The sequence below is a fragment of the Notechis scutatus genome, chromosome 1 (assembly GCF_049901735.1).
Source record: "Notechis scutatus isolate UNSWTSFEM ecotype Mainland chromosome 1, rNotScu1.2, whole genome shotgun sequence".
NCBI lineage: Eukaryota > Metazoa > Chordata > Lepidosauria > Squamata > Elapidae > Notechis > Notechis scutatus.
The window spans coordinates 215,384,676-215,408,794 of record NC_142009.1 but is presented as its reverse complement, the minus strand read 5'-3'; the positions used below and the strand labels follow the sequence as shown (position 1 = coordinate 215,408,794).

Sequence of the window (24,119 nt, the reverse complement as noted above, 5' to 3'; positions counted from 1 at the left end):
TTTTTCATTGCCATTGTAACTTTGAATGGTCACTCCACACAAGCAAAGTACCAGCAAAGGAGGGGAAAAAAACTCCAGAGACGTTCCTGAAGTCTAGTCCTGCCAAGAATGTAATAAGGGTTGACGGAGAGGCAGTTTCTGTAAGCAACACCAGAATGTTTCCTTCCTGCCTTCCTTACAGGATTAGGCCAGTAATTTCTTCTAACAACTGGTTCTCCGAACTGCTTAGAATGTTAACAACTGGTTCTAGCGAATAGGTGCAAACTGGTAGAATCCCACCCCTGGTCTTATGTGTGAAAAGCAATCATGAGTTACTTTATTCAGTGCAGTTGTAATTTCAAACAGTCGTTAAATTGTAAATTGATGACTACCTGTATTTTTTTTTTCATCTATTGCAAAGGTGGGCAAAGGATGTCCTTCCAGATTTAATGGAAAGATAAGCTCCCCTTGACTCTGAACTGTTTGGCTACTAGTGAAGGCTGATGGGGGTTGCAATCCAGCAATATCCGGAGGCCTTCACATTGCCCACCCTTGATAGAGTTGGAGCTGAAAGAGTTAAAACGCTATCTTTATTAATAGAGCTATGAATAAATGCATGAAAGATAAAATTGCCTACCACTGCCCAGAAAGCTTTTTAAAGCCTGATATAAAATTATTGTATTGATGTGAAAATCCAAGGCATTTATACTTGTAGTGCGAAAGAGAAAAAAAAAACCTCAAAGGGCTTTGTGAGTTTATGCTAGGTTTAACCCTGTTAAAGTTCTTGATAGATACGCACAGAGGGGCATCTTATGAACTTGAACTAGAAAAGTAACAAATGGCTCATCCCTTAACACATGCTTAGTTGCAAAAAGAGAGGAATGTAAGGCAGGAAAAAAAAAACCTATTCTGTCTCTCATTTGATTGAATTGTTCTGCAACAAGCATTCCGTACAAAACTGTTCAATGAATTCAAATTTTATTTTGACCTTTCACTACATTACAAAGTGCTTTTGAGAAAGTATGAAAATGGAAGGGCAAATATCTTTAGGCCAGTGTTGAAAAATCAACCCAAGGGGTCTCTTTTCTGCAAATTAATTCCACAGTAAAATCTCCAACTTTTGTATTCTAATTTCCACCTTGGCAGACAACTAATAACAGGGAGGTCTCTAGTTTCTAGATCAGAACTTCACGGTTCATTATCGCAAAACAATCAAAACACTTTTGTTCTTTGGAGCAGTACAGGGAAGGGGGAGATATTTCTCATGATTGGAGGGTGGGAATCCACAATTTCTGGAAGTGAATGAGTTTATGAACTGTAGGTTTCTTCAAATTTTGATCTCACGTATTCAAAGTTCAAAAAGCAAGTTTAATAACACTATAAAACAGTTGTCTCACCATAGTCTCTATTCATTTATTTAGTTATTTATGACAGAGATTTGTATGCTGTCTACTGGTGGTCTGCCAGAAAATAAGCTTGGAGTGAGGAAATTTGTCAAGACAACTCTGTCTTTACAGTGGCTTACAAGAAATTTAAATTAATTGGCCTAACTTGGATTGGATCTTTTTAGCTATGCAAATATTATCAATTTGCTCCACAATGGTTGGAAAGCCAATACAGGTATTCAACTTATGACTGGTCATTTAGCAACCATTCAAAGTTACAATAGACCCATCTTGGGACTACTTGGGACCCAGATTTGAAGTTCTGACGGTCACACAGCACCCCACAGTCACATGATGAAACATGGGGCGCTCAGCAACATGGCTGTATTTATGGCCATTTTGCAGCATCTCCCGTTTTGGGGCACCAACTGGATCCTAACTGAGAATCCTTCACTGGAAGCTTCAGAATTAAAACACAAACTGGGCTTGCCGAATACCAGCACTAGACTATGTCACTAGAACAAGAATGAGGAGCACATGCAAGGCAGAATTTGCTCACTTAATGCCAAACTGCCTGACATTCTTCCCTCATCTCAAAAGAGTGGAGAACCTGGGCTTCCAGATGTTGCTAAACTTTAACTCCTAGTCTAAACTTAAACTAAAGGATGAGAAACACCCAGTAACACTCACCGGGCCGCAGATTCAGGGAGATCTTTTGAGGCATTATTTGGATCACATCAGGATTAGTCCCAGTAGAGCTCTTGCTGCTCAGTGGAAGGTTTTTTACTATATTAACACTGCTTTTTGTACTCTCAAAATGCCCTGCACAACCATTGGCGATGAGATTCTCAATGAAGTCACACCTTGAAGTGATGGATTTTTTGTTGCCAAATTCCTGTAAGAGAAGAGAAGAATGGAGAAAATGTACATCCGTTTGCCCAAGGACTATCTTAATGCAAAGGAGAGTTAGCAAGGAAGTTGTTTCTTTCTTGCATATTTCAGTGTGATTGTTTTACAAGGGGATCATATCAGGAATCTTTTCAACATATTCCCTATTCACCTTACAGATCAGAGCGAAATACAGTGACTAGCTTGGTTGGGGATTGCAATAGCAATAGCTCTTAGACTTATATATTGCTTCATATTGCTTTACAGCACTCTCTCGGCAGTTTACAAAGTCAGCATATTGCCCCCAACAATCTGGCTCCTCATTTTACTGACCTCAGAAGGATGGAAGGCTGAGTCAACCATGAGCCAGTCAGAATCAAACTGCTGGCAGTTGGCAGAATTAGTCTGCAATACTGCATTTTAACCACTGTGCCACCACAGCTCATTGGGACAGGGTGGGATTAAAGAGCAACTAGGAAGAAAAACAGTTCAGAATATAAATAAAAGACTCATGAAAGAATACAGTGAAAAATGAATTGAGTTGTTTTTAATCCTTTTTAATCCTTTCGCGTGTCCTTGTCCTTACTATCTCTTGGTATCTTCCCCCATCACCTACTTCATCTGGAACAACAACAAAAAAGAACTATGCACTTTCCTCAACAGTATTTTATGCATATAAATCATTAGGTAAGTTTCTGGCACAAAAACAGGAGAACCCAAATCGCAATCCACAAATGTGAGATTGCTTTTTGGGAGAGAAAGGCCAAGAGAAGCCAACAAGACCCTACTAGTAAGAGAAAAAAGACACTTTGGATGGAAGGCTGAGTCAATCTTGAGCCCTGTCAGGGTAGAAATCCAGACTGTGGGCAGAGTTTGCCTGCAACACCACACTTTAAACACTGTACCACCAGGACTCCAAATACAAATAAATCTCTCAAGATAATGGTCTTTATACTCTATAGTTATCAAATCCCTGGATTCAAGGATGGCTTGGGAAGGCACTCCACTGAGTTCTTCAGAGCCAGAGAAAAGTGAGCCAGAGAATGCTTCCCAGTGAAGCATTGACTATTGTCTAGTTTCAGTTTCTCACATTCATCATAGAAACTTGAAGGAGCTAAGAGAGGCATGGTTCAAACCTGCAGGTGGACAGCAACCATACTAGGGAACACTGTCCTTCATTAGAATCTGAAGTATTATGCATCATTGGCTCATTCTTTAATAAGTAGGACCAACCGATGGGGAGAAGGGGATGATCTGCTGTATTCTAACTTACAAGGCCAATAGGATTCATTTCTATGTAAATGCCCTGGAAGATGATGTCCATTAGTTAAGGTGATATCATCAGTATTCTAAAAATGCTCAGCTGTACATTCCACCCTAATGTCTATGGAGATTTTAAGTCATCCAGGTCATGGTTGTCCCAAAGGTGCTTTTTCAAGAGGCAACTGGACTTCCTTTGTTTTTCTTTGAAGACCTTTCGTTTCTCAATCAAGAAGCTTCTCCAGTCCAGTCCAGTTGAGACTGAGAATCTCCATAGGCATATTGGAGTTCTACAGCACTTTGGATTCCATCCCAAACAGGTGGTTTAAAGTAAGCAGGAGTGCAACAGAAGCATCTCTCTGCAGCTCTTTAAACCAGCTGTGATTTTGGCGGAGGTCATGCTAAACTCTGGAATCAGTTCTGAAGTGCTGCAAAGCTCTAGTTGTTATCTGATCATATTTAGCATGACATATAATCCTCACACACCTAATAATCACCTTGTTAAAATAGCAGATGAAGCAAAACAGTCCCAGTTGCCCTTTGAAAAAGCACCTTTGGGAATTCTACCCTGAGTTCAGACAATGACGCTGTAGACATCTTGGTTTGGTGTTTTGCTGAGGCATGGATAGGATGAACCATCTGAAAATGAACCTCAGCAAGATGAAATGCCATTTTCTGCAGAATGGCTCTCTTTCTGCTCTGGTGCTACCTATTGGATGAAGTGCCATTTCCTCTGAAAGAGCGGGGATTGGGGGTTTCCTAGATCAGAGGTATCAAACTCAATTTCATTGAGAAATTTCATCAGGGTTGTGTTTGACCTTGGGTGACCGGGGTGGGCATGGCCAGCATGACATCACTGGTGTTGGGGTGGGCACCTGTGATGACCCAAGCACTCTGCCAGTGAAAACGGGTTCCCAAGCTCCATTTTCAGCTGGGATGGCCTCCTGTAACTCCCTGCCAGAGAAAACGGAGCTTGCGAGGGCTGCCCACGACCCTCACGAGCTCCGTTTTTGCTGGCAGAGGCACTGCGGGCTGGTCCTTCGCTATTTCCAGGACAGCCCCGTGGACTAGATCCAAGCACCCCGTGGGCCAGTTCCGGCCCCCAGGCCTTGAATTTGACGTCCCTGTCCTAGATTCATGACATCTCTGTCCTAGATGGATCATAAGCAGCAGGTAGAATTTGTGACTGATGGTCACTCTTGCTTAGTTCTGGCTGCTTATTGCTTTTTGTGCTAGCTGTATTTTCTTTAGCTATCTTATTTTGATTTTATTGTCCTTGGGTATTGTTTTATGTTTTCTGTATAATGCACTGCCCGGGATCATTTGAAGTCTGGTAGTCTAAAAATACAGTTAGATGGGTAACTGAGTCATTGTGCAACACACCTTCATGCGATGCCTTCTCCAGAGCCCAGTTCAGCCTTGAAAAAGTGCAAACTACTGTATGTTTTAATTAAGAATATATAAATATCAGGCTGCCTGAAAATTTCCCACTGTAATTTTGACGTATATCTATTTTGCCAGCTTAGGAAAGGGTAGTTAAGAGAACCATCCACAGACACAATTCCTCATCTTTATTTTCCTGCTGACCCTGGAGGTACAGATTTGGTGGAGTTTTGAAGGTCACTGCACGTCGCCTTTTGATTTTAAACTTTCTGAGGCTCAATAACAAAGTGTTTTTAATTTCATTCGTATCAGAAGAGGCAGAATATTTTGCAATCTGAAGAACCATGAAAATAAAATAGCTCTACCAAATTTAGCTAATCCATAATATGAGCTAGAAGTGTACATTCTCTATTGATTTTTCCATCTATCTATAAATTACAAAGAGAGACAGGGCACCCATCAAACACTGAGTACTCCTTTCCATCTCTTCCAGTATAAAAAAAAATTAACACAATAAGCACTGCTTATAATCTCTACTCTTGAATTTTCTGATTTAGACTTTTGGGAAGTCTTATAATAAAAATAATCAGCTCTAAAATTACTTATTTACTTTAATTATTTTTCTTAGAATGTCATTCCTTTTTTCACATCTTAGCCTCAAGGGATACATATCCCAAAAGCATGTCATTGCCATATACCACATCTGTTTTTTGTCTGAAATCAGAAATATAAAGGAAGCTTTCATCTCTTAAAAAAAAAAAGGAAAAAAGGCCTCCAGAATCAAGGATCTCAGATGAAGCATGTTTTTCATCAAAATACCATCTAATTATTTCATGAAATACTGGTATAACCTGTTAGTGCCTAAGCTTCATAAGCTGATTAGCCTTTGTTGGAACTGGTTTGTTTTTTTAAATAGTCATATCATTAGATCAAAATTATATTGGTATAATTATATTGATAACTGGTAAATTGGTAAAATCATGTAAGAGAATTATATAATTATATTGGCAACCGTTCTTGAATAGCAACACCTAAAATTTCTTCTCTCTTTTTTCCTTTCTTCACAAAAAGTGTCCCTTCTGAATTGCAGATTAAAGAGCATAAAGAAATCTCTGCATGTGCAGTACAGGTAGTCCTCAACTTATGAGCACAATTGAGCCCAACATTTATGTTGCTAAGTGAGAAATTTGTTAAGTGAATTGTGCCCCATTTTGCAATCCTTCTTTGCCACATTTCTTAAGCGAATCACTGCAGTTGTTAAATCAGTCACGCAGTCATGAAGTGAATCTGGCTTCCCCATTGGCTTTGCTCGAAAGAAGGTTGCAAAAGGTGATCACATGGAGGTCTCAAGACACTGTGACTGTCATAAATGTGAATCAGTTGTCAAGAATCCAAATGTAAATCATGTGACCGTGGGGATGCTACAATGGTCGTTAAGTGTGAAAAATGGTCAGAAGTCATTTTTTTTCAGTGCCGTTGTAACTTCGGATGGTCACTAAATGAACTGTTGTAAGTCAAGAACTACCTGTATTATTAAACACCTAGCTTTTGAAACATATTCAGAAAATCATAAGCATGCCAAAAGGAGATTAGACTATGAGCCTCTTACAACTTCATAAATAGAATAGAATAGAATAGAATAGAATAGAATAGAATAGAATAGAATAGAACAAAATAATGATAGGGATAGGGACAGGGATAGGGTTAGGGTTAGCCGAATAGAATAGAATAGAATAGAATAGAATAGAATAGAATAGAATAGAATAGAACAGAACAGAACAGAACAGAATAGAATAGAATAGAATAGAATAATGATAGGGATAGGGACAGGGATAGGGTTAGGGTTAGCCGAATAGAATAGAATAGAATAGAATAGAATAGAATAGAATAGAATAGAATAGAATAGAATAGAATAGAATAGAATAGAATAGGTCATATATTCTGAAGTCATATATTCTGATGCCATCATTTCAAATGAAACTTTTTGGATAACAGGAGAAATGAAAATCCATTGCCCATTTCTCTCCTACAAATGAAAGGAAGATTAATTGATGCAGAATTTTGCCCCTGGGTGAGATATTTGCATTCAGTAACTTGGGGAAATTGTATCCAGAAACCTGGATGCTAGATGCAAATTTTAAAACCCAAACTTTATTCCACAGAAATCCAAACTTCGTGAGACATTTTTATGAATAAATGTATATAATTTTGTGGGATACAGTATTTTTCCCCCTCCATAATGAGTACTTGAGTTAAAATGAGGTGAAGAACATTTAGAATGTCTCCAACTGTTCATAGTATATAAGATAGTCAACTTTTCCAGCCTAGCTTAAAAGCCTTGTTATTATTGGCAGTGGCATCATTCAAAGAGGATGTTTAAATGAAAAATTACTGTAGGCTTCAGGAATTATTTCATATAAAACAGCCCTTTAACCTCTAGTCAGGTTTGAAAAATCTTCACAATTGATTTGACTATGCTTCATCATGAACTACTGATGACTGTCCCAAAAGAGCAGCCACAACAATCTCTGTATAAACATTTGTATTGGCACAGCTATTAAAAACACTTGTATTTTCGGTGCCAGGAAAATAACATAAATTCATTTTAATATGACTGCATCCTCACCAATATTTTCTGCCTTTTAGATGTCCCCACACCAGTGGCACACTTGTCTTAAACATTAGTTGCTTACAAGGAGGCTCCAAACCAAAGGTTTGGAGGAAGCCAATCTTCTCATAGGGCTAGGCTCTTGCTTTTGATAAAAAGCCCTGCAGATATCAACTCACTGTACATGCCCTTTAGTCTCAAATGTCTCGTTCTATATCTAAAGCAGAGGTCTCCAAACTTGGCAATTTTAAGACTTGTGGACTTCAACTCCCAGAATTCTTCAGCCAGCATAGAATTCTGGGAATTGAAGTCCACAAGTCTTAAAGTTGCCAAATTTGGGGACCCCTGATCTAAAGCCACAGCATATGAGGAATGTTCTAGCAGTTATTATGGCAAGTGTTCAGCTGAATTAAACATGTCCTTAAGAACCAATTTCATAATGGGGTGGTAGTTTTTGAGTTGCATAATAATCTTCTCCTAGCCAGAGCCAACATCTAAAAAGTCAGGCATCTTGAGGGTTCTCCAGATCCTCAGCAGCTTTGGGTGAGGAATCTGGGATGAGTCCACAGTTAAAGTGGGGGGAAAACCCTGATAAAAAGAGGTCTTAGCTTAAGGAACAAGATGTATCCACCCTAGAGTGTTTTTCTTTAAGGGTGAAAACTTGGCAAGGGAAAAAAACTAAGGTTAGAAATACCCAGGATGCTATTTGCTTTGTTAGGGAGAAAAAAAGGGGAACTTACCTCTTTAAAGCACCAAGCACACTTGGGATGAATGAGCAAGCATTCTTCACAGGAGGTAGCATTGCCACTTGAACAAACACTGAGACCTTTAAAGAAAACAAAGAAAAACTGAAAGAAAGCCCAAGGGAAAAAAATTGGAGATTTTAAATGTTCCTTCCCTAGAACAAACGTTATCGGTCCATATCAACGTCACATAAAAGTTTTGCTTCACCACGGAGAAGATAAATTTATCTTCTCCAAGGTTCAAGGTGGCTAATAACAGTAATAATAAGAAAAATAAAATAAAAGATATGTGGATGAAAACAGAATGGAAACGTTAAGAACATTACAGATAGTGCTTGACTTACAAGCACAAATGAGCCCAAAATTTGTGTTGCTAAGTGAAACCTTTGTTAAGTGAGTTTTGCCCCATTTTACAACCTTTCTTGCCACAGTCGTTAAGCAAAAACACTGCAGTTGTCAGTTAAGGGTTAGTTATCAGGGTTGTGAAGTGGATCTGGCTTCTCCATTGCTTGTGAGCAGGTCATAAAGGGGCTCACAGCAATCGTCGTAAATATGAGTCAGTTGCTAGATGTCTGAATTTTGATCATGTGACCATGGGGATGCTGCAACGGTCATAAGTGCGAAAAATGGTCATCGGTTACTTTTTTCAGTACTGTTGAAACTTCGGTCACTAAATTGTTAGTTGTAAGTCAAGGACTACCTGTATTTTACAAAATAAATAACATACAATGGCCTTTTCTATCCTCCAAGAATCTACCTGAATAAAAATGCCTATAAAATAAAGATCACGGAGAAAGATAAGCTTGAACTCATTAGGCAGGACATATCAAAGTCTAAGGACTAATTTCATTACATCCTTCAAGCAGGGATGGACAAAAGGAATATGAAGTCACTCAAATCTTCTTAGAGAGCTAACTCTTTTAGTGTCCACCAAGTTCTCTGTCCCATATGATTTAAGACATACTTTTTAACACCAGATGCAAAATAGAAAGCTGTATGTACCAAATTCTATTTATTCGTTTATCTATAGCAATTTCTTTGAGCTCTTTAAATATTCCATTGTGTTCATAGAGAACATGCTGGTTCACCTTCCGACAAATTGAATTTTTAATTAATTATGTCCAGCAAGACAGTCAATTTGTGCAAAGATTTGGTCAGCCTGCCCATCAAATCCTTAATATTCCAAATATATTCCTAAACCCTACAAGGAAGTCTATCTCTGGGTTGAAGCCTTGGCAGACTGATACAGGAGAAGTAGCCTTTCAAACATCTTGGGTTCAATGTAGCCATTCCAAGTCATTGTGCAATTTTTTGATACTTACAATAAATCCATCATATTCACAGTGTTGTTTCTATATTGTGGGCAACATACTAGATTCTAGCAAAAAACATTGTAATATATATAAAGTGTGTGTGTGTGTGTGTGTGTGTGTGTGTGTGTGTGTGTGTGTGTGTGTCAAAGACATACTCCGTTTAGAGCATTTCCTGATTTTGAGATTACTGGCCAATGATGCCTTATACATTTTTGTTATATTGTCTCCTTGATTATCCTTCCTTCTGAGCTGGAGGCTCCTACATTAGTCCTTTGACATGCAACACATGGATTTAAACTAGTAGCTTTAGCCATGTTGCAGCTAAAACCAAGGAAAATTCATATCCACCAATAGCTAAAACTTGTGAAATTTTATTATTTCCATTTTGGTTATGGAATACATGGTTCTGACAGAACAGCACATCGACAACTGAGATGCAAGATTTTTTTTCTCTCTCTTTCAGCAGTGAACTATTAGCATTACAGATCTTGGCAATTCCTAGCTAGACTCTGGATATATGCAAATATATATACATATTTGATGTCTTTTGAGTCAGTGTTGACTTCTTGTACCTGCCTGGACAAGCCCCCGCACAGCTTTTTTGCAAGATTTTGGAAGTGGTTTGCCCTTGTCTGCTTCCACCACCTGTGGGAAGCCCCCCTCTCCCAGAAGAATGAAATATTTTGGGAAATATTTAAAAAGGCAGAATATTATATTTCCCTAAAGGAGAAATGGAGAAACATGCTCTTAAAGACAGAAAGCATCCCCCAGTCTTTCTTAATAGCCCACAGCAGATGCCAGCACTTAAGGAGATAAAGAGCTTATTGAAAGAGGAAGCCAGCTATCTAGATGGCTCTATTCATAAGCAAAGCAAATACTACAGGCAGAAATCCCTTCAAGACAGGATATTTCGAAACTCCTTGAGCAAAACTAACAAAGGCAGAATGATAGGATTAGAAAGCAGCCCCTCACCCAAGATCCAACACAGGACGAAAGCCAGTAGCCACAATAGGAATTGCCCAACACAGGACCTCACAGGAAAGTAAACAGAGAAATAAAAAAGGGATTGACTTGTTTTCAACTGCATATAACGATGATTGCAGAAAAGGAAAAAAGCATTATGGGAAGGGAGCTACAGTTCTCACTGAATTCTCATTACTGTAAAGGAATCCAATGAATGACTCTGCATTCATGCTATGCAGTCTAAAGAGAAAATGACCTGAGGCTAGATTATAAACTGATTTCTTTTCTCTCATACCAAAGTGTCAGTGTAATAACTGCCTACACTAGAGGCGATTCCATTAAATCCTTCTTAAAAGATCAACAGAAGCATTAATTGGTTTGGCTCCAAAATTTCTCATCAGCAACCATAACCATAGCCATAAAAGAAATGGCAACACTGAATGGCAGGTTAGATGTAGCTCAAGCAGGTTTGCAATTTCATCTGGGTAGGAATTTCAATTTCCCTTCATAACACTTTTGTGTTGCTGTTCTTGTGCAGCATATGCTGATCTTTGAAAATGCAAAAAATGGGTGTTGTCTGCATGAGTCATTCACTTTGAGAATTGAAAATTCCACACCCCACAAACCACTTTGTTGAAAAAATAACAACCTGCTCCAGCAGCAGCAGCAGTTTTGTATCAAATGGTTTACAAAATTGTCAACTCTAATACATGTGGCCTTCAGCTACCAAAATTCTGGAAATTGAAGGTCCACACAATTTAAAATTGGCAAGGTTGGAAAACACCACTTAAAGGCAATTGGACTTTGTTTTTTGTTTTTATTTGAAGACGTTTCACTTCTCATCCAAGAAGCTTCATTGATTCTGGCAGGATAGTGGGGAACATGGAAGTCTCCTATCATCCTCCATCCTCCTGCCAGAATCGATGAAGCTTCTTGGATGAGAAGCAAAATGTCTTCAAATAAAAATAAAGGAAGTAAGTCAGGTTGCCTTTTGAAAAAGCACCTTTGAGATAATCATGACCTGGATGATTAAAGGCATGTTCAACCTGTTGAACGCTGTTCAACCTGTTAAACGCTGAATTCTCTAAACCAGGGGTCCCCAACCACCGGTCCACGGACCGGTACCGGTCCGCGGAAAAACTCCTACCGGGCCGCGGCTTGCTGGGCGCCGCCATCTTTTTTCATGAAAAAGTGCTTCCGGTGAGCTTTTCCGGGTAGAAAGCTCACCGGAAGCACGTTTTCATCAAAAAGATGGCGGCGCCAGCGCTTCGTGAGCTTTTCCGGTAGAAAGCCATTTCTACCCGGAAAAGCTCATCGAGCGCTGCCGCTATCTTTTGATGAAAACGCGCTTCCGTGAGGTCACCGAAGCACTTTTTCATCAAAAAAAGATGGCGGCGCCCAGCTGATGCCGGTACCGGGCCGTGGCGTCAAAAAGGTTGGGGATCACTGCTCTAAACCATTTGGGGTGTGGAATTTAAGATGTGTGGACTTCAACTCGCAGAATTTTGGTACTTGAAATCCATGTGTCTTAAAGTTAACAAGGTTGGGAAACACTACTCTAAAGGATGGTTTTTTAAAACTATGCATTGACTTGATCATAGAGATGAGTTTACAGAGGTTTTTGGGAAATAAAAGAATGAGAGAAAGGTGTGATATAAAAAGAAATCTCATATGCCTACTTTTCTCTCGATAGGGTTTTGATGGCAGCTATGGGGAGGAAGAAACAAGCAGATCTGCTTTCTTTTTGTAAATCTAGACAAGTGATATAGCTACAAGAAAAAAATAAATCACCTGCTGACTTTAAAATTTAGGAGAAGTGATGAAGAATATATGAAACTTCAGAGAAAGCAGAATTGATTTTCAGAAGAGAAAATTCCAGACACCAATTAAAAAAACATTTTAGGCAGTCAACCAACTTGGGCCAAATATTTCAAGTAGCAGCTTTCAAGCTATCTTAGCCTGCACGGATTCTTCATTCTTCAGCCTTCTTCATGCCATTTCTATTTTGCTCAATACTGACTCTTTGTTTCTTCTGTTCTGTCTCAGAGTTCCCCCAGAGAATGTTCTTCCATCTTGTTGGACCAAGTTATGGGAATGTCTTTCCCTACCCTAAGTTGGGCTACTGTCATAAGCAAATGAGGCCACTGTTCAACAAATCAGTTTTCAAAATCCAAGCTAAATGTTACATAGCAATGAAGTCTGCATTATTCTCCACAATTTCAAGCCATCCAATATGATCAAGAAGGGCAGATGAACTCTGGGCACCATCAATTCAAGAAAGTCAAGAAGAATCCAGAAAATGCACTTACTTTAATGCAGCATCTGATCTCTGGAACAATATTACCCCCTTTCCCTGAGATGTTTATAGCTCCTATCGTTATATAATTCAGGAAATAGTTGAACACTTGAGTATCTTCCCAAGTGCTGAGGATAGGGTGATGTGAGTATTTTTTTGGTTATGGTTGGTTCAAAAGGGCTCTTTGGTTCTTATAGACAGTTGTGTCCTTTTCGATCTGTAAGCTAACTAGAGTTGTCAAGGTGGCCTCAAAATTTGAAAATAAATAAAATCAATAAACAAATGTCATCTGGTTTGTGAAACATGATGGGAAACTCTATAAGGGAGAATTTGTGCCATGTCAACATTAGCAGTAAAAGGTTAAAACAAAATGTGAAATATTGATTACCTGCCATCACATTGGTGTCGATTCTTAAGAGGTGACATACACTTAAATGCAAAACGTACTTTATTTTCTATGCTGTATACAAAACAGCTCAAACATCTGTCTGCCTAAATCCATCTTTCTCTCATTTTATCATTTTTATTTTATGTGCAATGCTAGCATGTGAATTATTTCCGCAAATAATAATATTGACAAAATAAGATTGTGCTATGTAAGGACAATAAAGTATTTTTTTCAAAATAAAGATTATGAAAAAAGCATTCCACATATTTCCCATTCTTGTCCTGCATTTAAAGGCAGATAATTATATTCTTTATCTATATCACCATGACTATCATAACGTAAAGTCTCAGAATTTAATTCATTTATTTTTGTTACACAAAGCACACCTACACAATCCCTAGAAGGCCTTTTGACAGAATTCTTAATTCCATCATCTCATATTTAAGATGAACTATGTTGTGGGGGCAAATCCAGTATCAATTCTTATATTAACAGTTATGGAGGATGATTAGAACATGGTAGATCTGAAAGCTAGAAGGTGAAGTAGATGAAGGACAAGAAATAGAAAGCCACATTCATCAATTAGTTTGTTTTCATTAAGAATGAACAATTACATGGGTGGTTATTTGGATAGATTTTTGATCAAGTAATGGCATATGTCAAATGTTCAGCTTCTGTGTCAAATTTCAGACAGTGAGTTGTGAACTAATACTTAATGTGTTAATAGAGTGCACAGTATCATTCCGTTAATAGCATTCTGGAGAATACAATTGAAATATTAAGTTTACAACAGCATGCCAGTTTCTATCCTGACTTGATTTCATCACTCAGAAATGAATTAAATTTTGCCCAAATTTTGCTTGCATTTTACTTCCAGATGTCTTGGATTCAGTGCTTGTTATAACAATGTCTGGGAGGTTTTCACCGGGTTCTACAGTTTTTCAGTTCTTTGTCATAGGCTGCTTAATTTAGCAGATAGTTCGGTAACTGTGCTTCTTAAATTGTAACTATAAAGAAGGAAATCAATAAAACAGCTAAGAGCCCTCAGATCTACTTCTGCTTTTAAAAATGCAGTTATCACAATAAGAATATTTGGGGTTTGCATTTTCCAAAGTAGGGCTATGGTAACTCAAGTTTCTATCATAAGGGCATCTTATGTTTTTCACAGCAGTTTCTCCAGTATTTTTTTATTGCAGTAGTAAACATCTCAATTGCAGCAGCCTATGCTAGCTAGAATCATTTACCAGTTCACAGAATCCCACTGCATTATTATTTACCATAGTTATGAGAGGAGCATTTTCCCGGTTGTCCGTTGAACTTATTTTTTTTCATAAACATGCCTAGAACAGGGCTGGCAGGCTTAATTCAGCCAGAATTCTATTTGAGCCTTGAGTGAGCATTTGTCCACACACGTTCAAGAATTTCATCACCACCGCAAGGAATCATGTTTTCCTTTGTAAGTAAGACAAGGAATTAAAAGGCATGATATGCCCCCAAGAAAGATGGATAATATGCTTTTCCAATCTTAGTCTTCTAGCCTCAGACCATCCTCCAGTTCTGCTTCCACACAAAGTTAGAAAACAACTTCAAACCAAACTACATTCTTCATCCCATGCTACATTCCAGAGTTGGACATTTTTCAATTTCACGGTGCTTCAAGAAAAGATGTATGAAGCTTAAAAGTGCAGGAATGCTGAATTATGGCAGCAGCTGTTATCAACTAAAGTACCGAAGGATTTTTTCCTACAAGAAAAATAACCAAATCAAATCCCCTTGTAAAGAAGGAAAAGGATATTAAGATTTACCACCTCAGCCATTAACCTCCAATTATGGGTATTTTTAAAAAATAGGTTCCACAATGTGAGAATTGGTATATTCTGTCTTTGGATAACTATGGAGAGGAAATCACTGAGCTGCTTTTCTGAAATATAGATCAGTCTACTCGAGGGGAAAAAACATCTGAGTGTACATACACACAAATGATGTGAGAAGTGGGTTTTAATTTAATAGTAAAATAGAAGGGTGCAAAGGCATTTTGAATGCAAATGTGCAAAGCTTCCAGGTTTTGAGTTTGACTTATTTTGCATCTTCTGGAAGAATTTCATGCTGAAAATGGGAAGCTTTAAAATGTTTTGAACTCAAAAGAGTTCAAATCAGGGGTGGGATTCTACCAGTTTGCACCTATTCGCTAGAACCGGTTGTTAACATTCTAAGCAGTTCGGAGAACCGGTTGTTAGAAGAAATTACGGCCTAATCCTGTAAGGAAGGCAGGAAGGAAACATTCTGGTGTTGCTGATAGAAACTGCCTCTCCGTTAACCCTTATTACATTCTTGGCAGGACTAGACTTCCTGTCTCAGGAACTTCTCTGGAGTTTTTTCCCCCTCCTTTGCTGGTATTTTGCTTGTGTGGAGTGACCATTCAAAGTTACAATGGCACTGAAAAAAGTGACTTATGACCATTTTTCACACTTATGACTGCAGCATCTCCACAGTCATGAGAGGCCAGGTGAGGAGATGCGTGCCTCGATGTGAGTGATATTGAGTTGGCCACACCCTGCCAATAACATGACCATCAAGCCATGTCTACCAAGTCACATGACCACTAAGCCATGCCCACCACCTAAGCCACGCCCACAGAACCGGTTGTTAAAAATTTGAATCCCACCCCTGGTTCAAATGGAAACATTTTGCACAGCTCTTGTAAAACAGAAACGAGAATCTACAATACTGATAAGTTAGATCTTTTGTCTACTTAGCTTAATATTACATAGACTGATTTATGACAGTTTTGCATAATTTGAGGCAGGAATCGTCTTCACTTTCCTGGGAAGTGCTGTGGCTCGAACACAAGAGTTTCTGAGGCAAAGCAGATGTCCCACCGTTAAGCTACAGTTTTGATATGATTTGCCCATAAGGGATTTTCCAATACCAAGGAGATGTCCACATGATTGGGAAGACATTAAATAATGCCAGAGTCAGCAAGGATAAATGTGGTCTTCTTTGCAATTTTTTTAAACTAAATTGCATTGTGTCAAATGGCAAATAGCCGAACCATCAGCAGTGTTTTAGGACAGAAGTCCCCAACATTTCCGGGTTTGTGGACCGGATAGAAGAGATGGTTCTGCACAAGTGGAACTTAAATGGAATGTGTGTGCGCTCACCAGCTGCTCACACAAGCAAGGATGCACGTTAATTGCACACACACTAGACACACTGTTTCTGTGGCCCAGTTGCAAACCCCTCACAGCCTACTAGTGGGCCACAGCCCACAGCCCACAGGTTGGGATCTCCTGTTTTAGGACATAGATGATCGATAACTATAGTTCTGGGTAGAAGTAAAAAGGGCTGCCATCTGGCATGGACCAAACAGAGATTCTGAGAACTTTAAAAATATGATCTCTTGAAGAAGCAATATTTATTAGTAGAAAAGGATGTCATGATCCAGGTTAGGATCAAGCAATGTAACAACAAGAAAGCAGCCTTGCATCTTTGTAGTTTTCGTGGATACCCGAAGTCTTGGCAAAATAGGAATCTGCTAGCCTTGTTAAAAAATCAACTTGGCGCTACCTCAAGTTTTAAAGAAAAGTTGCTCCAAGAGGAGGTTATTTTAATGCTAAAAAATGCTATGTATAGGCAGAGATCCGATCCTTTTAAAGGAGTGCAAAGATATGACCGGTCTATGTGAGGATTTACTGCTTCTATAAATGGAAGCCAGCTAGATCATTCAAGGAACTTGCCCAAGGAAAGCATGATAGCCTATTTCCTGTTGCAAAACCTCTTCATGGAATAGTCGGAGAACTATTCCAGTGAAATATGCAATGTGTTTTTCTACCAAGCAGCCCTTCTCTCTGTGTCTATTTTATTTATTCCCAGTTCTAATCTTCAATAAAATATTCAAGGCCAATCCTGACCAACACAAATTTAGCACTAGATATAACTGCACCTTTTATCTTGAGAAGGAGGACTTCATTCCTTCATCTCCCCCACCCCCATCATTAGATCTCTTCCTCAGACATTTCCTTGTAAAATTAAGTTTGTAGATCTTGAAACCTTAAAAATATTGAAACCAGCAGGGTGATTTTGAGCCAATCTCTCTCTGTCTCAGCCCTAGAAGAGAAGCCGACCACTTTCAAATGTTGCAAAAGCACGTGTATAGATGAACCGATCCATGTAGAGGCCCATAAGATGGGCATACAAGTAATAATAAGGAAAGATTTTGGAATTTTTCTTACCGCTAACCCAACTGCCTTTTACTTGTTGTAGACTTCCAGTTTGCATTTCTCCACATATTGAAATCTTCAGAGTGACAGAGTATAGTGGTACATCATGTGTCACAATGCGAGTTGTGCTCATATTTTAAGAAAGGTGGAAGGAAGGCAATTCAAAACAACACGTGCAAACATGACAATAACACACCTCCCCTCTTTGCTGCTATGTAGCTTTGCTTCTTCCTAATCATTTTCTCCTGAAACTTTCACTCCTTTTGAAGCATGCCCTGGAACAGCAATAAAGCTTCACCCAAAAGGACAAAAAAAAAAGAAAAAAGAAATATCTTTGGGATCAACTGCCATGTACAAGGGATGAGCAATCCCTTCTAAGTTACAATGCACTCAGGGATGCTATTCAGCAGGTTCTGACCAGCTCTGGAGAACCGGTAGCAGAAATTTTGAGTACTTCGGAGAACCATCAAATACCACCTCTGACTGGCTCCACCCCCATCTATTCTCTGCCTCCCAAGTCCCAGCTGATCAACTGGGTCTTCTTTTGTTGTCCTGAACAGGAGAACGGAGCTGGAAAGCAGGTTAGTGGGGTGGTGAGGGAATGGGGATTTTGCAGTATCCCTCCCCTGCCATGCCCACCAAGCCACGCTCACAGAACTGGTAGTAAAAAATGCTGAATCCCACCACTGAATGCATTCCATGTGAAAATGATTTATAGCTTGCTCTAAGATACATTATAGGGAATACAATACTTTCTACTGTTTAGTTAGCTGTTAACTTAGATCCCTGTTGCATTTGTTAAATGGGCAAAGCCGGCAAATTCAGTGTGATTTATTTACTCTCAGGTAAGTGCAAATAGAAATACAATGTTCCAGAAACATAACAGTCCCATGGTGCAAATGTCCGGTTTGTTGTCCCTCATATCCTGAAAACCTGCCTCGTAGAGTGTCAGAAGGGCTCCCCCAGTGGCTCAGTTGTGGCCTGGGTGGATAGAAACCTATACAGGGAGTCCTCGACTTACAACAGTTCATTTAGGGACTGTTTGAAGTTAACAACGCCCTGAAAAAAAGGTTACTTAAAAGGTGATTTTTTTTCCACGCTTACAACTGTTATAGCATGTAGGCATGTGATCAAAATTCTGCAACCTTGTGACAACCAAACCAGATTCACTTAACAACCATGGCAAGTAAGGGTGTAAAATGGAGCAAAACTCGGGTAACTAATGTTTCACTTAGCAACAGAAATTTTGGGCTCAATTGTGGTTGTTAAGTCAAGGACTATCTGTACTGGTCTTAAAACCTCGGTCCCCACTGCCAATTCCTACCCTGCCTTTTTTTTTAACCTGAGGCCAGATGGCTGTGTCCTAATTTCAGGGATGCCATCGGTTAAGCAAAGCCATAATTTAAAGACTCCAGCACCACTGCCTTCTCTCTGTGTTCACATCATCAGTCAGCAAGGAACCATCTGCCAGTCACAACACTGCTGTGTTTGGTGGATGGTTTTAACAACAGGCTCGTGCAGGCATGATGTTTTGAATGAATGCTGGGCCTATGGGGTGAGTTAAGTCCTGACGCTTCCTGAGCCTGTTGGACACATACAACAAAAGAGGTTGGTTTGAAAGAGATAGATAGATTTATAGAATTCTTTATTGGCCAAGTGTGATTGGACACACAAGGAATTTGTCTTGGTGCAAATGCTCTCAGTTTACATAAAAGAAAAGATACATTAGTCAAGAGTCAAGAATCATAAGGTACAACACTTAATAATAGTCATAGGGTACAATAAGCAATCAAATCCTCGGTTTTCCACTCCCAAAGAGAGTGGCCTTGCAGGAAAATGCCAAGAGATTAAAGAGGAAGATGCATGTCTGAATATGCCTGAAGTGGCCAGTCAGGCTTGCCTGATCCCAAATCTTTTGGCCACCTCACTGTCCCATCAAACAGATTTTGAGTCCCTTGAAAAACAATGCAGACATCTAATGGGCTATATGGGGTGGAAAAGACCACTTTGACTCAGGAACAGCAAAGGATGACCTCTATTATGGATTAGGAATGGGCTGAAGGGAGCATCACCAACATGCATTTATCCCAGGGCTTGGACCAAATGGGAACCTAGCGAATTGAACAAGGAGAGATTCAACCTGGAAATACGGAGAAACTTTCTGACAGTGAGAACAATCAACCAACGGAACAGCTTGCCCTCGGAAGTTGTTGGAGCGCCATCACTTGAGACTTTCAAGGAGAGACTGGACTGCCATCTGTCAGAAATGGTATAAGATCTCCTGCTTGGGTCGGGGTTGGACTAGATGACCTACAAGGTCCTGTTATCTGAGTAAAAAGTGGCTTTTGTCAGAAGTGAAAGCTGGGTATAACTTCAACAGGGGTGCAAACTGCTGTTTTAAAACATCCCAAGATACACGAATTGTTTTAAAAAAAAACTAATTATGGAATTGAAGCTTATTTTTCAAATTGAAAGGTGAAAAAGATCCTTGGCCTCAAATATACAAGGAGAGGCATCATTGCAGTCTCTCTTACATCTTCTGCTATTCAATACTGCTGATGGAAGTGATACAGGGCAACCATACTCTGTATAGTGTTGTTGTTTTTTCTCTGCTGAGTAATCTACTTCTGCAACAAGCGTTAGGAATGGAACTAGCATTTAAAGACTACCCTATTTCCAATCTAAGGTAAAGAGAGGGCAAGCAAAGAATAAGGAGCTAGTAACAAGCGTATTTCCAAAGATACAGAAGAGCTAATAAGCACATTTGGGGAGTTGATATGAAAGAGAAGTCTTCTTCACTTTGGATTGCCCGCATGTTATTAGCAGCCTAGACATCTATGGAAATGTTGCCCAACCTGGCACAATGTTGCACATCTTGCAAGCTGCATTCTCAAGGAGCCACACTGGGAAGGCTGAGCTACAGCTATTTCAAAATCACTAACTGCCTTATAAACACTTTTAAAAATGCTATATCAGCAAACCAAGACCATAAACACTCCTATGACACCCACGTCTGCTTGTCTCAGTTGTGGGTGGGGGGGGACACTAGACATCCTTCTCTCATATTGCAGAAGTAAGTTGGTGATGCACAGCTTTTCTGGAAGAATAAGAAGTGGGATATAAACCGCACAGAAGTCACACTTTGCTATAATGAAAGGCTTCATGAATGCATATAGATCGATCATATTTTCATGTTTGGTTTTCTGCAAAGAAGTTTAGGAAAATTGTGCACCATTTACAGTTTCAGGGTACTGTAAAATGTGGGTATCGCTAATGAAAAGAAGGACTAAGGGTGACATGATAGCAGTGTTCCAATATCTCAGGGACTGTCACAATGAAGAGGGAGTCAAGCTATTCTCCAAAGCACCTGAGGGAAGGGCAAGAAGCAATGGGTGGAAACTAATAAAGGAGAGAAGCAACTTAGAACTAAAGAGACATTTCCTGACAGTTAGAACAATTAATCAGTGGAACAATTTGCCTCCAGAAGTTGTGAATGCTCCAACACTGGAAGTTTTTAAGAAGAGATTGGACAACCATTTGTCTGAAATAATATAGGGCTTCCTGCCCAAGCAGGGGGTTGGACTAGAAGACCTCCAAGGTCCCTTTTCCAACTCTTGTCATTCTGTTCTGTTAAAAGCTTGGCATGTTTATTCTCCAGGCACCGCTACCAATTCAGGTTCTATTTCTTCAGCTTTTATTTCCCGCGGCATCAATCCGAAAGACTTTGGCAAACTTTAATCAATCCATTTAGCCACTTCTTCATTGCAGCCCTCACTAGAGCCAAAGCAAGCGGGCTTCCTCCAAAATCTCTTGGCCGCCGGTTCCATCCTGTGCAAGTGCAGTTGAAGGAACCCAGACCATACAGCTGGAGGGAAAGGGGTGTGTATTGAATAATCGTCCATCTATTTACTGACTTTCTGGGCTGCTGCTGCTGCTATCGAAACCCTGGTATGTTTACAGGGAGTTCTTACACGTGCTACGTTTACTGTTTTCCATTAACCCCTTCTCTTCCCCTCTCCCCAAACCCTGCCTGCCGCGAAAAGCAGCATCAAGATTCCCAAAAATAAATAAAAAATAAAAAAAAGTTATCCTTTACCTCGGACTGTAAATTGGGCGGCCGTTTGACACATCTGCCCCCACGCAAGATTTACACAACTATGACACCTTGTCACCACCACCACCCATCATCCCCGGAGAGAAATAAAATATATTCCCAAAGTCCCCTTTGATTTCCACTCACCTGTCACGCCGGGGCAAAAGGAGGAGAGGACCCAAAGGCAGGCGGCGGCGGCGTACGGCGGGAACCCCCTCCCCAGGGCCATGGCGACGATCGCCGCCGGCAGACGCGGAGGCTAAAAAAGCTTTCGGGAAAAGCCCGGCGTTTAACAAAGGCCACCGCTGCCACGGCAGGAGGCACGGATCGGGTGGGCGGCTGGATCGGGCGCGATCCTAAGCATTACTGTCTCTACGGCCGCCGAGTCCAAGCCAGCCAACCAGCCAGCCAGCCAGCCAGGAGGAAACTAAGGCAAAAGAAGATCGGCGCTGGCTGCTTCTTCACATCGTCCGGCTGTTTCCGTCCTGGGCGAATCTGTCCGGTCGCTCTCCAGGGAATCCAAAGTTGCGGGACGGCCTGAAAACAGGCAGATCTCCCAGGCCCTTGAAAGCAGCAACTGCCTCCTTCTCTGCCGCCTGGATCGTTTTGGGATGGCGTTTTTGTCTTTGGGCTGCGTTTGTTTCTCCTCAACCTGCCTCCCCTCCCCCTCCCCCTCCTTTCCTAGAGGACTCTCTGGCTGGGACTCTCTTCCCAAACTCCTGAACTTTCTTGCTGCCCGGGCTCTGAATGGTAAAATCTCCGCCCAGCCCGCCCAATCGGCGTCCAGCAGCGATTAACTCTCTGCAGCCCTGACGCGAGGCCTCTCCCCGCCTTTTTTTTTTTGTTTGTTTTTAAAGTGGGGTCAGAATGGATGGGAATTGCATGGCGGCCGCAGGAAAGGCAGTGCTGAATGTAGAACTAACGGAGTCGGAAGGGACCTGGGAGGTCTTGTAGTCCAACCCCCTCCCCCGCGCCTCCCCCACCCTCAAGCAGGAGGCCTTATATACCATTTGGGGCAAATGCCTGTCCAATCTCTTTTTAAAAACCTCCAGTGTTGGAGGAGCCACAATGTCTGGAGCACGGATTGTCCTCGACTTACAACCATTTGTTTAGTGACCATGAGCCGTGGTGGCGCAGTGGTTAGAATGCAGTATTGCAGGCTACTTCTGCTGCCTGCAGTTTGGCAGTTCGAGTCTCCCCAGGCTCAAGGTTGACTCAGCTTTCCATCCTTCTGAGGTGGGTAAAATGAGGAGCCAGATTGTTGGGGGAAGTAGGCTGACTCTGTAAAATGCTTAGAGAGGGGCTGTGAAAGCCCTGTGAAGTGCTATTGCTGCTCAAAGTTAAAACGGCACTGGAAAAAAGTGATTTATAACTGTTTTTCACATGACCATCCCTGTAGTCATGTGATCCAAGAGTGGGATTCTATCGGTTCTGTCCTCCAACTCCGGTTGGTAGTTCTGAAGAGCAGCAGACAGAGAGCATACATAGAACCGGTTCTATGTCTGCTGCTGTTTTGGCCCGCCCGCCTGCCCGGGCTCTCACCTGACCTTTATTTCCTGCTTTTTCAACCACAGCTGCTTTGCGCGACACAGCTGCGGTTGAAAAAGCAGGAAAAAAAGGGTTTTTCCAACGGTTGCGCACTTGCACGCAGCGCTGCTCAGCTGTCCGGGCAGCTCAGCAGGTTGTAAATTGGACTCACGCGACTCACGCATGCACGCACGACACAGAGCGACAGAACTGGTAGTTATACCGGTCGGATCCTATCCCTGATGTGATCCAAATTCAAACGCTGGGCAACTGGTTCGTATTTACCACGGTTGCCATATCCCAGAGTCATGTGATCGTTTTTTGTGACCTCCTGGCCAGCAAAGTCAATGGGGAATCCAGATTCACTTCCACTGTGGCAAGTAAAGGCCGTAAAATGGGGCAAAATTTAATTAATAGCTGTCTTGCTTAGCAATGGAAATGTTGGGCTCAATTGTGGTTGTAAGTCGAGGACTATGTGTACTGTAACTACATTAAGAAATGGTGTTTTCTTATCTGAGGCTCAGAATTTCTGCCTATGGAGCAGTGGTGGGATTTAATTTTTTTTACTACTGGTTCTGTGGGCGTGGCTTGGTGGGCGTGGTAGGGGAAGGATACTATAAAATCTCCAGTCAGAGGTGGTATTTGCCGGTTCTCCGAACTACTCAAAATTTCCGCTACCGGTTCTCCAGAACTGGTCAGAACCTGCTGAATACCACCCCTGACTTCCCCCCATGTCCACATAAACAGCAAAAATGGCTGCCAAGGAGCCAGGAGGGCTTTTGTGTGTGGGTGTACACCATATGCATAAGCTCAACCAATAAAATGGTAGCCCTGAATTACAGACATTCTAGCTTTCTTCGAAGGCTCACCTGGAAAACTGTACACACCAAAAGCCTCTGCTCTCTGGACATTTATTACATATGCCTGGGCAGTGGTGGGATTCAAAATTTTTTACTACTGGTTCTGTGGGCGTGGCTTGGTGGGTGTAGCAGGGGGAGGATACTGTAAAATATCCAGTATTTGCCGGTTCTCCGAACTACTCAAAATTTCCACTACCGGTTCTCCAGAACTGC

General features: G+C 40.8%; 1 protein-coding gene across 2 annotated transcripts in view; it reads right to left on the bottom strand.

The window, feature by feature from the left end:
* Nucleotides 1-22,268, bottom strand: part of ITGB5 (integrin subunit beta 5) — a 77,616-nt gene extending 55,348 nt beyond the window's left edge. The window contains exons 1-3 of one of the 2 annotated variants that reach the window (XM_026665446.2): nucleotides 21,667-22,268; nucleotides 8,244-8,329; nucleotides 2,055-2,259 (exon numbers count right to left, since the gene is read on the bottom strand). In XM_026665446.2, coding sequence (XP_026521231.1) covers nucleotides 2,055-2,259; nucleotides 8,244-8,329; nucleotides 21,667-21,748 — 373 coding nt within the window. In that variant the 5' untranslated portion in view covers nucleotides 21,749-22,268. The remainder of the gene's footprint in view (nucleotides 1-2,054; nucleotides 2,260-8,243; nucleotides 8,330-21,666) is intronic. The other variant, XM_087950202.1, reaches the window with a different exon arrangement.
* Nucleotides 22,269-24,119: the final 1,851 nt, after the last annotated feature.